The sequence below is a fragment of the Vanacampus margaritifer genome, chromosome 2 (genome assembly GCF_051991255.1).
Source record: "Vanacampus margaritifer isolate UIUO_Vmar chromosome 2, RoL_Vmar_1.0, whole genome shotgun sequence".
In the NCBI taxonomy this organism is placed as follows: Eukaryota; Metazoa; Chordata; class Actinopteri; order Syngnathiformes; family Syngnathidae; genus Vanacampus; species Vanacampus margaritifer.
In genome coordinates, this window is record NC_135433.1 from 15,114,116 (window position 1) to 15,128,572 (window position 14,457).

General features: G+C 39.8%; 1 protein-coding gene across 4 annotated transcripts in view; it reads right to left on the reverse strand.

The window, feature by feature from the left end:
* LOC144043053 (LIM and SH3 domain protein 1-like) overlaps positions 1-14,457 on the reverse strand; it is a 40,966-nt gene that overhangs the window by 16,135 nt on the left and 10,374 nt on the right. For all 4 annotated transcript variants that reach the window (XR_013291040.1, XR_013291039.1, XM_077556275.1 and 1 more), the window contains exons 2-3: positions 10,046-10,140; positions 966-1,050 (exon numbers count right to left, since the gene is read on the reverse strand). Coding sequence is in view for 2 of the 4 variants with exons in the window: in XM_077556275.1 (XP_077412401.1) it covers positions 966-1,050; positions 10,046-10,140 (180 nt within the window). In the remaining 2 variants the exon portion in view is untranslated. The remainder of the gene's footprint in view (positions 1-965; positions 1,051-10,045; positions 10,141-14,457) is intronic.

Below are 14,457 nucleotides of genomic sequence, written 5' to 3' on the forward strand. Positions count from 1 at the left end.
ATTCACCTTACGAACGATCGCTCCGAACGTAACTCGTTCGTAAGTTGGGGAGCGTCTGTACAGTATTTCTATTTTACTTTTTTTATTTGAACATTTTTGAGTTTAAAGATTCACAGAATTATTTTCTTTTCTTCAAAATTCAAGCATATAAATATATCCAAATATTACAAAAAAGCACAAAAATAGCAGCATAAATTGGCCCAAATAAAAATCCACGATAGAGTGAATCCGCAATAAGTAAACCGCGTAGTAGTGAGGGACCACACTGTACATGCATTTAAATCTGAATCCCAAAAAATAACAGGATGATAAAAGAGGAGTCCTTTGTATTGCAAAGTGGCAACATGCACCAATGTCAGGGCTTGGTCCCTAAATCCCGTGAATAGTGAGGGTTCGCTCTTTGCTTGTTGGTGTGCAATGAGGATGCATAAATAAAAACACCATCTGTCACTCAGACTGTCAGCTATTGTGCTCTTCACCCCAATACTGCAACATGCCGTGTAATCTGCACTGTGTGATACAAACACTGAAATAAAACAAACAAAACACCTCTTTTGCAAGCCCCTTTCAATTTGATATGTTCAGCAGACAGCCAAAGTGGGAGCAAGAATTTGCTGGGTCACTTCAACTCCCTTTTATTACAACACATGAATTTCAGTCGGGATGGAAAGATTGGTTATAGTATCACTATTAAAATGGCGAGATGTGGTTGCGCGGCTCAAACGTGTGGACATAAGCTGTGTAAATATGGCTGCTGACGACTAATCCGTCAAGCCGGGCTGAAGCGTTTGTTTTAAGGACACAAAGTCGGCGTTGAGAATCAGTTTCACGGACTGTGGTAGTCTTCAGCACGCCGATCGTAAAGCAGTCTTTTGAGGGTTAACTCAAGTGGGACTTTACCAATAAAGTCTATGGGTGTATTAAGTGTGTGTGTTCTCCACAGCTGGAGATGGACCCAGCCTCACCTGGCTCTGCATCTTGCTCTGCTGTTTGAGACGGATGTTCTCTGGAGTGTCAGCCACGCAGGTGAAGTTTGCCCTGGGGTAGTGTCTGCAAAAACACACATGCACACCAAATGAGCACCGACAACACACACGCAACACCTCAACGGCGAGCAGCCTGTGCGCCTCTCAAAACTGCGGGCCCATGTGGTATTCACGGTGGCCCTAAAGTTGAGTTAGGAGCCCCCGAAGACAGAAGGCATGTGAGCATAACACACAATGTGGCGTCTGGGGAGCCAAGTTAGCCAGAGAAAGAGGAAGTGAGGCGTCTGACTGCGTGTGTTTGGGGTAACGGGAGCCTCAAGGTTGCAGCGTTCTGGAGGAGAGCCAAAGCAGGTGTGTGGGAAAAAAAAGACGGGGAACGCAGACACAGGCACATATTCATGGGGGATGTAGCAGGAAGAGGAACAGCATGTGACAAGACTTTATGAATGGTTCTTAGGTTTAAAAAGCTTCTTTCCTACCTCACAGTACGAACACGCCACAGTGAATGCAAGTCAAAAGGAGACGCCATTGCGAAACAAGAATGATGAATAATCAGAAATAAGAATAACGTCTCCAGTAGTTAATTCTTCGTATGGTGTGTTTTATCCAAAAGGAGACTAAGGGAAGCACAAAAACTGAGTGCTGCTGTAAAGTGGAGATTGTGGAGTACTGGAGTTTAATACGGCAGACTCTGCATCAAAGGCTTAGCAACGGGGAATGCTAATGTTAGCAAATTTGTGTTTGTCTATCTAACCGTGTACTGTTACAATGAGGAAGTGGCTAATGTCCCCTGTTTGTTATGTGTGTACCAAATAGGTATCTCACACTGGAAAGGGACAATAGGCAGATGGCTGCTGCTGCTGCCCACCCCCATATTGTCAATTCAACTGAATATTGCAATACAAGTCAATATTTATTTTTAAGGTGCTTTTCTTGTGTGCTTCAAAAACACAAGCAATACTGTATATTAATCTTAAGTCTTACAATAGATGTTTAAATGTTTTGGTGTTATACATTATGATGACATACAAGGCTCGAAATTTTAGGGTTTTAATAAACAATAAAAATACGACAATATGACAAGGGAGGTTGAATGTAGGGCTGCAGCTATTAAATATTTTAGTATTTGAGTTGCCTACTGAATATCCTACAGAATAATCACATATTTTAAAAAATATATATATTTTTGCTTTAACACATTTCACTTTACAATAAACAAGTTACAAACAATTGGTTTCCTTTTAAAAAATGATCAACAGTTTCAATTTCCTATATTCACACATTGTGCATAGCAGCAAACTGCATTTTATGGTCTTGAAAGATTTTCAGTAGGGCAATTTCTAAAATAAAATATAAATTTAAACTTAGCATTTCTTGTATCAAAAACGTAAAGACATTATATACAAAAAAAAGGCTTTAATAGTACATACAATGCTCATTTTTACTCGCAAACTGCAATGAAAAAACACTTGATATATAACCAAAATCTTGTACTGTACCTCCAAAATCATTATTGAAATTGTGACTTATGAGGTTTTGGCCTGATGCCAGCGATAAACTATATATTACATACATATACATAGATACACTAGACACACACATATATATATAAAAAGAATAATACATAAATCAAGCCCACTGACTGAAATGAAGCAGAACCAACAAATTGCAGCCTTTGAAAATTGCATTCTACGATTTGAATTCGATTAATTGTTCCAACCTAGACAAAACGTGTGTAAAGTGGAGACTGTGGGGTCTAATAGTGATGACACCGTCATGGCTGAGGCAAGGAGTAGCTTTTTTGGTCATTAAAAGGCCGCAAAATGGCAACTCAGTGCAGTGCAGTCCAGTCATGTGTACATATGGTGACCACAAACTGAACTGATTGCAACTCCCAGCATGCCTCAGGGTTTTGGGCGACCTCGAATATATGGTCTCACCGACAGTATCGGCGGTGGGTAGCCCATTTAAGCCGCTTGTTTACGGTTTCCTTGACAACACGTTAAAAAAGAAAATCCCCTGTAATCCTGCTACGATGAAGGATCACGCCGATCTATTTATTTATTGTTACAGAAAATGCTCTAAAATAAAAAACATACTTGAGTGAACAGGAGAATTGGCATTTGAAGCTGTGATAAAATCCCCTGAGCACTAGAAGACTAAACACATCCATGTAAAAGGTTGAAAATGACGCAGTAAGTTGTTGATCCTGAGAGCTTGTGTTGCTGAATGTGGGGGTACCGTTTTGTGTGATACATATGTTTATACAAGGGGTAGACCATGGACCACATGCAGCCTGATGTACTCAGTAATCCAGCCCACCAAGCATTTACACCATGGACACTCCATGGTGTAAGTAATATTTGATGCATTCATTTAGCCATTTTCCCCTAAATTTGGCTAGTTAACAACATGCATTTACTAATTAAATTTCATTTTATCTTCTTAACATTTATTTTGAGCTTCCAAATAAATATGGTTAATGAATTATGACAGTTAGCTTAGTTGTTTGTGTTTGGCGGTGTGTGCACCACATGCATGAACCAGCACACTGTATGAAAAGAGGCATTTTGGTGAAGCTGAGTGAGTGACTACGTTAACATGCAGGCAATAACCCTTTCAAAACCCGAATATTGGCAATATTTGGGTTTTGTAAGGCCATGTAAACAGGCGCAAAACCCGAATAAGAGCCCTGGGTTACTCCTTTCATAACCGGAATTCTTGCTCATATAAACGCATTCGGAATATCTCGATCGATCGGGGGGCGCAAGCTCGCTACGTTCTTCTTTGTCTTCTTTTTTTCTTCTTTGCTGATTTGATTTACAAGGAATCTTGGTCTTTGTAGTCACGACTTGTATGCGCAGCTCCGTCCTATTTGCTAAAGGAGCCTCCCTAGAATACATTGATTTCTACACCGCGTTTTCACGTTATTTTGTGTCTCTACGGCGAAAACGCCACAAGCTTGTACCTATATACAGACGCTCCCCTACTTACGAACATTCGAGTTACGAACAACGGTACATACGAACATTTCTGCGCGCACAGTATGTCGAAAAATGTTCGGAAAGAAATGCTGTAAGTTAGATTTTGTATTGCGCGTAGTGCTTCTTTCCGCCGCTAATACCGACGATTGGCGCTGTGAGAGCTCATTGGAGGCTGAGCAACGTGGCGAGGAGGAGGAGGAAGAAACGCCGGTCCCCATGAAGCAGGAAATAACTTTTAAAGCCGATTCCAGCGACGACGAAGAATCTCTCATGATATAAAATCCTCCTCTTCCTCCTCCTCCATCATCTCCTTAAGCATCGAGTACATCTTCCAAAAGTAAGTTAAACTTCATTTTATTTATCTTATTACGTACATGTACATACTGTGTGTGTGTCTCTCGCTCTCTCTCTCTAACATACGTAGTACAGTACAGTACTGTATGTATTCTCTCCATTTTATTAAAAGTTTTTTTCAGTACAAACCAATGCAGGTTACTTGTACAAGCCTTAAACATACTTATATAAACCTTCAATATACTTATATAGGCTTTAAACATAAATTATAATACAAAATATAGCACTGAAGCAACTTACGAACAAATTCACCTTACGAACGATCATCCGGAACGTAACTCGTTCGTAAGGTGGGGAGCGTCTGTACACATACAGTAAATACACGTATATAAGTCTGTGCTTTTAGCGTGTAACCCACCGAAAATACTCAAGTCGTTGGCAAAAAACATGACGCTTGCAGCAAAGAATCACACTTCCGGAGCGAGGAGGAAACCCGACTAATTTATTTAGTGTGGTGAGTGACAAATATGTCTTTCATTGAACGTATAGCAAGTTAAAAGCGGAAATGACGTTATTTACATAATTACGTTGTCCGTGCGTCGGCGTTCCGAACGGGTTATTCCAATCGAGTACAAATGAGCATGTAAATGAGAGTAACTCTTTTGTTTCAGAAACCGGAATTCTGACCTTAACCCGAATACTGATTGCATGCAAACCTAGTCACTAAGTGCGGTCTTACCCAGTGGCTCTTGAAAACGTTTCCTGTCATCGCTGATGTCTTTGGCAATTGTCCTTGCACTAAAAGGGCCATTAAACTACTACACACTCACAAAAATGGAGCATGTAAAATGGTGGTAACACATTGAGGCACTGAAAAAGAGTGTGTTTGTGCGTGCGTGTATGTGTACACACTCAACCATGCGTACGTTATGGTGAGGGTGAGTCATAAGCACACTCATCTGTCGGTCAGACTGCGCAACCTAATAATGATTCACACATTCAAAAGCACAAATGGTGAGCGCCAATAAGGCAGTTCAGGGGGTAAAGGTTGCGTGTGTGCGTGTTGAGGTGGCTATTCTACGCACACGTGGACACACGCACACACATGCTGCTGAAGATGTTGACATACTGGGACCAGGAGACGCAGTATTCAACGGAAGGCCTGGAAACAGCAAAGGGTAACATTTTAAGAAACAGCTCTCCTAAACCTGTTATGGGACATCTGAAGACATTTCTCTATGTAAGAAATGTTCCCATGTGCATTCCGCAACCCCCTAACGTAAATCTCAGCGCATCCCCTTTTGGATATCATGTCTAATCAGCAAAGGATCCGCAGGGAAAAATTACACAGCACTTTCAAAATGAATCACTAAAGCGCGTTTCGTACAAACAAGCAATACTGTACCAACACAGTTGAGCATTTTGCTTGCCTTCCCCTCAAAGTCTGCAACGGACTGATTACCGAATGTCTCTGTAAGATTATCCTGAATGATTACGTTGTGGTGTGGGGTGTATTGAGAGTGCTCAGAAAAACAATCAACAATCGTAAGTAGTGGGCTGTAACGATATGCCAACAGACAAGTATTTGATTATTTACAAATATAATAAATATAGTAGCATTTTTGTATGAATATTTATGGGATCGACATAGATATTACATGTTTATTCTGTCATTAGGAATATGACGTTTATCAGTTTCAACGACGACAGTTAGCATTTCTACAACTGCTGAAATAAATACCATAGACTCGCTATCGGGGCAGACCACCTAAGCAGAATGGCTAACATCAACTCGTTTCCGCTATGATGTTACCTCAAAGCAGAGCTACTTATTTTCTAAAAAAAAAAAAAAAACAAACAAAAACGTACCTTTACTGTTGTACTAGTTTGTTTTCTTTCTTTGTTGTAATATTCTGGCAGTCTAGATCCCCTGAGGATCCGCGCTGCCTCTCATAAATCAGTCGAAGCACTACAACAGACATCTGGTTTGGGACATGAGATTGGCAACAAATGGTGTACTGTAGATACTGTAGGAGTCTGTGTGGTATACTCTACTGTTATCTGGAGCACACCCCATACCATAAGAGGAGTAAGAGCGCATATTTGACTTTTCTAGTCACATACGGGTCTTGCTTATTTAAAAACAAAAAATCAGTTAAGATAGTATCTGTATGCCTGCACACTGCTTAAGCTGCAGAATACAAGGGCAACAGAAATCATTTTTCAGCGAAGGCTCAATGGTAGAAATGATGTTTATGCTCAAGTGGACTGTTTTAAACAAACGTGAAGAGGCCAAATAAACACGCCGTGAAGGGTCTGGCTCCTGCTGGCGCCAGAGGACACGAGTGGAAGAGGCGGACAAAATGTAAAAGGAGAAGCTATAAAATAAATAAATAAATAGCACTAGGTGCTACTGTAATCGCCTTCAGAGTTTGACTGACTGGGGGAATAATAAAAGAAAAAAAACAATGCGTATGCGAGATAAAAAAAAAATTTTATAACCTGAGCCAGGTCATACAATGGCATCTATCGTGTCAACATGCATGACAAATAAGAAGTTGTTGTTTTTTCCAAGATAAATACAAAAGAGAGCACAGAGCTATGCATTTGCCAAAGTGTGGTCCGCAAGACCACAATTTTTTACAATACGATTTTTAAATGTTAATGGCCAGAGAGATGTAATACACAAAACAATGAATTGAGTGATCATTTGCCTCCCAGTTGTTTATCACAGCAAACATGCATAAGCAGATAAGATGTTTACCAAAGCCCTCAGGTTGTAATACAGCTTGTATTTTCATTCATTAGTCACAAATGATTTACAAAAAAAGCTAATTGTAGGGCTATATATATATATATATATATATATATATATATATATATATATATATATATATATATAAATAAATGAGCATTATACCGATTATCCATTGATTAATTGAGTAATCAGATAAAAGTTCAGGAATGTGCTTGTTACGCGTTTCATATTATTAATTAGGATTATTTATGTCAACATTTTCTTTCTTTTCTATTGGAACGCAATCAACCAGTACTGTGACAATATTAATTTCACAGAATTATGATAATTACAAATGCTGTTTTGGGGTAAAAAAAACAAACAACTGTTTTATTTTTATTTTTTTCAAGTACCTTTTGTTTTTTTCTTTTTATACATGTTCGAAATAATTTCATTCATTTATTCATTCATTCAAAAGAAGACTGTAAGTGGTCACATAGTAAGACGAATCAAAGTAGATAGATCAATAACTGAGATGGAAGAGTAGTGAGAATGACAGATGTATCAGGAAAAACACAAATTAGGTGGTCATGAATAATACTGAGAAACATTCTTGTGCAGTTAGCAGTGGCTGCCAAACTACGATGGCGCGTTCCAACTTATGTGCAAATTTGGAACGTCGCTACCATAGGAATGGAACAAGTAATATGTGAGCAAAAAGAGTTGGCGTGCATTGATCCATAATTGAATCCCTAAATTGTAAAAAGGAAAAAAAAGATCATGAGCTGGCAAGGGATCCCCACCCTTTGTCCCATCCTCTGTGAAGTTTTGTGGAATTCAGTTAAGTGGTATATAAATAGTCAAATTTAAAACAAAAACTTAATAATACTAATAAAAGAGAATACTTTATCGTGCAGCAATTGCAAAAAGCATATGGATTACCACTGAGATGCTGCAGCGTGCTTGTGCCAATGTCTTAGCATCAGGCCCATGAACAGATGTGAGCAAAAGAGAACGGCGTCATTGTTAACACCATTAGCAACATCTGTACCACGCCTGTGCAACAGGCAGTCCAAACATGCGCTGGTCTGTTACAAGCTTCGTCATGCCAGGTTGTGAGTACAGACGGCAACATTGTGCCGGGGTACTACTGACTTTTGAGTGGTGTTTTATGAAAAAACATGAACCAGGAAATATGGGCTACCCAGCACACTAATTATTTACAAGTCATCTTTTGTTTTTCACGCACACTTATAAACTCTGTAAAGTTAATTTAAACTTTCTACAAACATGATACATTATTAAAGACGATTACTGAAAATGTCCAATGATTGGGGGAGTGGGACTTGGAAAGCAGCCAGTTGTGGATATAGTGTGAAACTGTTTTTCACCATTTCAGTTTTCCTGATTTATCGGCCGCGGCTAAAACGGTCCCCTGAGACGCAGGTGGGCCGCGGCCCCCGGAATGAGTCGCCCCTCTCCCGCTATATCAGAACCTGAGTGTTTTTGTTTGCACAAGCACGCTTGTGATGTACAGTTAGCTTCCTAACTCGATCTACACTTTGAAAATGCATCTGCCCCTCTGATAGTCCGCTGGTGTGGGCCGCTTTAGAGCGCCTTGTTGTCAGCCGCGAGTGCGCAGGAAAATAAACGGGGTAAAAATACAGTGGTCCCCCGCTACTTTGCGGTTCACTTATTGCTTTTTATTTGGGTCCATAACTCATATATTGAGAGGTTTACCTCGGGATGTACCTTGATATTTTGCGGGTTATTAGGAGATTATAAATATGAATGATCATATTTAGAAGACAAAATAAAAAAGATTTTCATTTAGCAATCACTTCTGTTACGTTCAAATTTTGGAAAATCAACACATTTGAGTGAGGGAGTACTCAGGCTATGACAAAATGGTCTATGGAGTACACAAGACAAAAAAGTTGGGAACCCCTGTTTTGAGATACGAGCATGATCACAAAACAAATGTAACTGGTATTTCAAGGCACCACTCTAAGTGCCGCTTACCAGAAGCTAAGAGTCTGTGCATCCAACAATGTTCAATGCAGCGTAGTTAAACTTTTGGCTTGAACACGATGTGTTTCCGTGAGTTTCAGACAGGGCGAGTTAGCTATGGCTTGAAAGTGGCCGTGGATCTTCAACCAAGCCCCAGGTTACAACTTTGCGTGAGAGCGTAATTATGCAAATAAAGAACGACTTGCTTGCAGACATATTTGGGGAAAAGGCAGTTAAAAAATTATTTAATTTGTAGTACATGTGTGAAATAAAATAGAGACCCAACCATTTGTATACAGGGATACTAAAACATCAATATTTTCTCTTTAAATCTTTCATAAATGCTCCCAAATAACCACACAATTAACATCAGGAACAAATACGCAAGAGGGCATAAATACGTTAACAGGGAAAGTTGGACAACCAGAAGCCAAAAATGAATGTCCTCGCACAGGAAAATAAATTATCGAGCTGAAATAGGAAATACGGATGTTGTTCAATTTGAGCTCTGGCGCAAAATAACTCCGTACCAAATCCTGTAATAACGGCTGATTATTAGCTCCAGTTGTACCGCAGTTTCCACGAAACTAGAGCGACGGCTCTATCGTGACATCTTAATTCTAATTCTATGTCGCTGACCGCATAAAGTCTGTTGAATAAAATAAATCACATTCCCAGAGAGGAGAACATCATTCTGAGGAGAGATTCCGCAGATTCCACAAGGGGGATTTAGTGTGTTGCAGCATGAGTGAACAAGCTAGTTAGCGCCGTGTCCTCCTGTGTCACTTGAGAGGAACTTTAGGAATTTCCTTTGTTGATTCTCCCTCCCGCCTAGCCCCACCAAACCCGTCCATTCCTTTCACCAGGGAGGGAGGCACTTTCCCACACCGCATATTACAGGACCTTTTCTGTCAGGGAGGGAGTGATAGCAGAGTCCCGGATAAACAAGGCAGGAGGGGGGGAGGGAGGGAAAGAGGGGCCTACGTTGGGTAACGAAACGCACAAAAACATTTAAACTCTTTAAGACAACTTACGCATTGCAGTATGGTCTCTTCGCAAAACCTTTGTAATTCTTCATGTTTAGAGACATATTGCAGGTCTCGCAGCGGAAGCATCTCGAATGCCAGTACTGTAGGGAGATAAACAAACAACATGTCAATAAATAGGGAACATTTCCAAACAGGACAGGAGACAAAAGGCTAATTCTAGATGGAGTTCACATGCTGTTTATAGAGACAAAGAAGGACAGAAAATGTCAAAGTATTTGCAAGCAAATTGCATGGTGGCTGTTTATAGCCGCTTAGGGCAGGGCTGGTTGCTCTCAAAGCAACACAAATATGTGCCTCGTATGTATATTTATCCTTCTAAACTTGACGCACTGCTCAGATTAGTAGGATTGTGAACACCAAGTATTTGCCAGGTCGCTGCTAATTAAAATCTTCCGCCACACTTGAGCTGCCCTACAAATTCATATCAAAATGCCGGCCGTAACAGGGTTAAGCGGTGTAAATACCAGGGAATTTAAACAGCAGTGTACACTTATGCTAAAATCATATTGCTGCTCTCCAATGGATCCCCAAGTTGGATTACTTTTGTTTTTATAATTGTTCAGGTCTTTGGATATAAAAACAAACATTTGGAAATATCCTCTTGGAGCACATTCTGAAATACTACTTAATGTGTTATATTGCTAGTATTTTAAATTGTCACTGGTGGAAATAATAAAAATAATTCTTCCCAATGATTCTATTAACTGTAGAGGCCATTTTCGATTAACCTTTTAACATCGAATCGACCAGTGGAAAAAGGTGAATTGAGATGTATACGTGCTCCACACATGTCACTTATTGTATTAGAAAATTAGAACACCTAATCTTAAAACAATTTTAATTTTAACTTTTAAAACTTTCCCAACCACGTTTTCAACTACTTTGTGAAAAATCAATTAACGAGTTTTAATCCCGGCGGCACGGTGGCTGACTGGTTAGCACGTCCGCCTCCCAGTGCAGAGGACGTGAGATCGAGTCCGGGCTTCGGCCTTCCTGGGTGGAGTTTGCATGTTCTCCCCGTGCTTGCGTGGGTTTTCTCCGGGTACTCCGGTTTCCTCCCACATTCCAAAGACATGCATGGCAGGTTAATTGAACACTCCAAATTGTCCATAAGTGTGATTGTGAGTATGGTTGTTCGTCTCTGTGTGGCCTGCGATTGGCTGGCAACCAGTTCAGGGTGTACCCCGCCTACTGCCCGAAGCCAGCTGGGATAGGCTCCAGCACCCCCCGCTACCCTTGTGAGGACAAGCGGTTAAGAAAATGGATGGATGGACTTAAAACACTCTCAAACATACCAAACATGTTGTTGCTTCCGATGACATCCTAAATCCACTCGATGATTGTGACTGTTCAACTACGAAGGAACCCAATGAAGACGTGTTTTAATGAGGCTGCCATGACTGTCCCTTGTGCTACATTAAGACCAACAGCGGGGGAGGCATTTCCGGAGGCGCGTTCGGGAAATTTCCGGCGTGCATTTCGCTACTTCGCCCATTTCGTCTGCGTTGGCTGAATTGAACTTTTGGCGCCGTCGCGTCAGCAACAGCCAATAGGAGTTGAGATCCACGTCACGTCCACGTCACCAAATACGTCACACAGCAGACAAAACAAAGGAAGCGGTTGTGTGCAGAACGTGTAGCATAGTAATGGACGATAGCTTGACCGTCGCGGTTTGCAGGCACCCGGAGCTGTACGACACGGCGATCTACGTGTACCTGGGCAGGCCAAAAAGGAGATTGCTTGGAGGAAGAAGCGTGGAGGACGGCTTATCTGGTGAGTTTGTTTAATTGTCGAAGTGTGAAGCAAGCTAGCAATGTTAAAAGCTAGCACCACCTACCGAAGCAGAAATCCCTCCCCTCTTTCTCCGTTGGGGTGCTGAGCGAAACAAATTCCATTGAGAACCCCGCGAACAAACACGCGCAAGACCAGCGTAGCGTCGCGATATTTTCGGTTTTGTCTGAACATAGCATTAAAAATATCACCACATCCCAGTCAGCTTTGTTTTTCTTAAAACGAGCCAAGATCCACAACACCTAGACAAGCAATACCATGACGGCAGGTACTCTATTTACTATTAAGTTCCGTTCCTATGGGAGTAACCTAATCCCAATTTGTACGCGTTGTAGTCGATCACCAACACGTTGGTAAAGTCACAATTATAATTATAATATAAAACAAATGAAAAAGTGTGCCTTCATGTGTCACGTAACCACGGATTTCTCTATGTTTGGTTTACTGGGTGCCATTTATACCCGCAGAGCCTTGTATACAGGTACTGCCATGAAATGAGGAACCATTGCAAATGCTTTTCAATGGCTAGCTATAATATGACATCGCTACTGTTTAATGACAACCTAGGAGGTCTACACTTTGACAATTTACTTTTAATATCCCAATGAAAACAAGATTTATAGACTCAAATATTGTAACTATTATCCTATCGAGTCATTGGACAAAAATCCATTTTGCATTATTAAAGGATCTTTGTGGAATTTGTCACTTTTTTTGCTCACGACTGCCACCTCTGGCCCAAAGCGTAACTGCAGAATCTGTCAGGCTCGTTTATTGTGTGCGTGAGAGTATGTGTATGATCTTAAAGCGTCAGCCACAGTTGACAAAGGAAGACATGACTTCAAATGAGGTAAGAAAAATTCCACGCCTCCCCTCCCCAAAGAAACTGTGGAGTGTGCAAGGTCCGCACACTCTACTATAAAGGGAAGATACAAGCTGATAGGTGCAGTCAGAGTAAAACAGTCAGGGCTCTAGTGGAGCATGCATGATGTAGAAAAAGCTTTAACATTACCTTTTTTTAAACGACACATTGCACCTTTAAAGACAATAACTAGCTTGTATGGTGCAGCTATTTTTGTACACTTGTGGTCCCCATCCTCTCTCTACTGTAGTATCTGTGACTGTGTATAGCTTTAAAAGGAGGGCCTAGCCTAGTGAAGGACATGGTCGTCAGCGAATAAGAGTAACAAGTGATTTTTGTGGCTATTGGCCACTTGTGCTTTTGAACGTGTTTGTCTTTTTTTTTTCCCTTTTTTTTCCAGGAGAGCTCAGTATTGTTCATTCGATTTGACATCATCGTTGCTCTCCTTTTTTTTTTTAAACAAATAAATTTTAAAAAAAAATGTTTTGTTTTTTTTAAATATATATACATATATATACATATACACACACACATATATATATATATATATATATATATATATATATATATATATATATATATATACATATACACACACATATATATATATATATATATATATATATATATATATATATATATATATATATATATTTTGTATGTGGGTGAGTATGTGTATGTGCGTGCGTATTCATCAGTTCACCTAAAGCCCATTAAAAAAAATCCCATACTAATAATATAATATAATAATAAATTGCCAAATGCAGAAACATCAATGTAAGTTATCACGATGTAGTGGCTCTCGCTAACAGACAGAATTAAGTAACCAGAATTATGTTAAAAAATTCTATATACGTAGACCATGTTTCTATAAATTTTGATATTTGGTTTGATTTTTGTTTTTTGAACGTGTTTGTCTTAACATTTGATAATACACCAGCAGCTGTGTACCCTTGACCAATTGCAGGTCACTAATATACCATCTCACTTGCGATGGTAGGCTATTTATTAAATTAACTAACAATGTTACCTTGTGTTGACAATGGCAGATGTGCTGATGTGGTACACTTTGGACTTTATCTTGTGAACATGTGAAATGAACCCAAACATGGGACATTTTCTTTTACGTAGTAGTAGCCATCAAGCCAACTTAATTCTACATGTGGTGGTGTGTGCGACTGCAATAATAGTAATTAGTCTATATAGGAAAATTATAACTGCACCGGCAGATATTTTGCTTTGACCTTTTTGTATACGAGTTATTTAAGTTATTCAATTTATTGTCGCAGCTAGTTTCATAACTCAGTTTTAACTAGCACACAGGCTGCGCTTAAATGGCCTTTAATACACACTCTTTTGAAAGCAAGTAAAGACTGATACCATTATTGTAGTGAGTCAATTGTCCTGACTTTGTTTTATTAAACAAGCGCCAATCACCTTGAGAGTTGATGTCAGCAAGTCAAACTCGGGTGTAAAAAATAGCCAACTACAAATTTAATCAACAAGAAAACTGCCTAGATTTCAACAGTAGTTCAAATCAAATATTATTATTATTATTATTAATATTGTTGGGTACTGTTTTGAGATTTTTTTTTTCTGGGCAAAGTATGTGTTTTCACATTTGGTGTGACTGTGTGAAATCCTGAAACAACTTATGGACACGTCGCAGTCATGAGTTCCTTAAGAGTTGATGCCAGTAACCCGTCCCACCCGTTCAACACCCAAGACAACCTCTCTCCTCCCT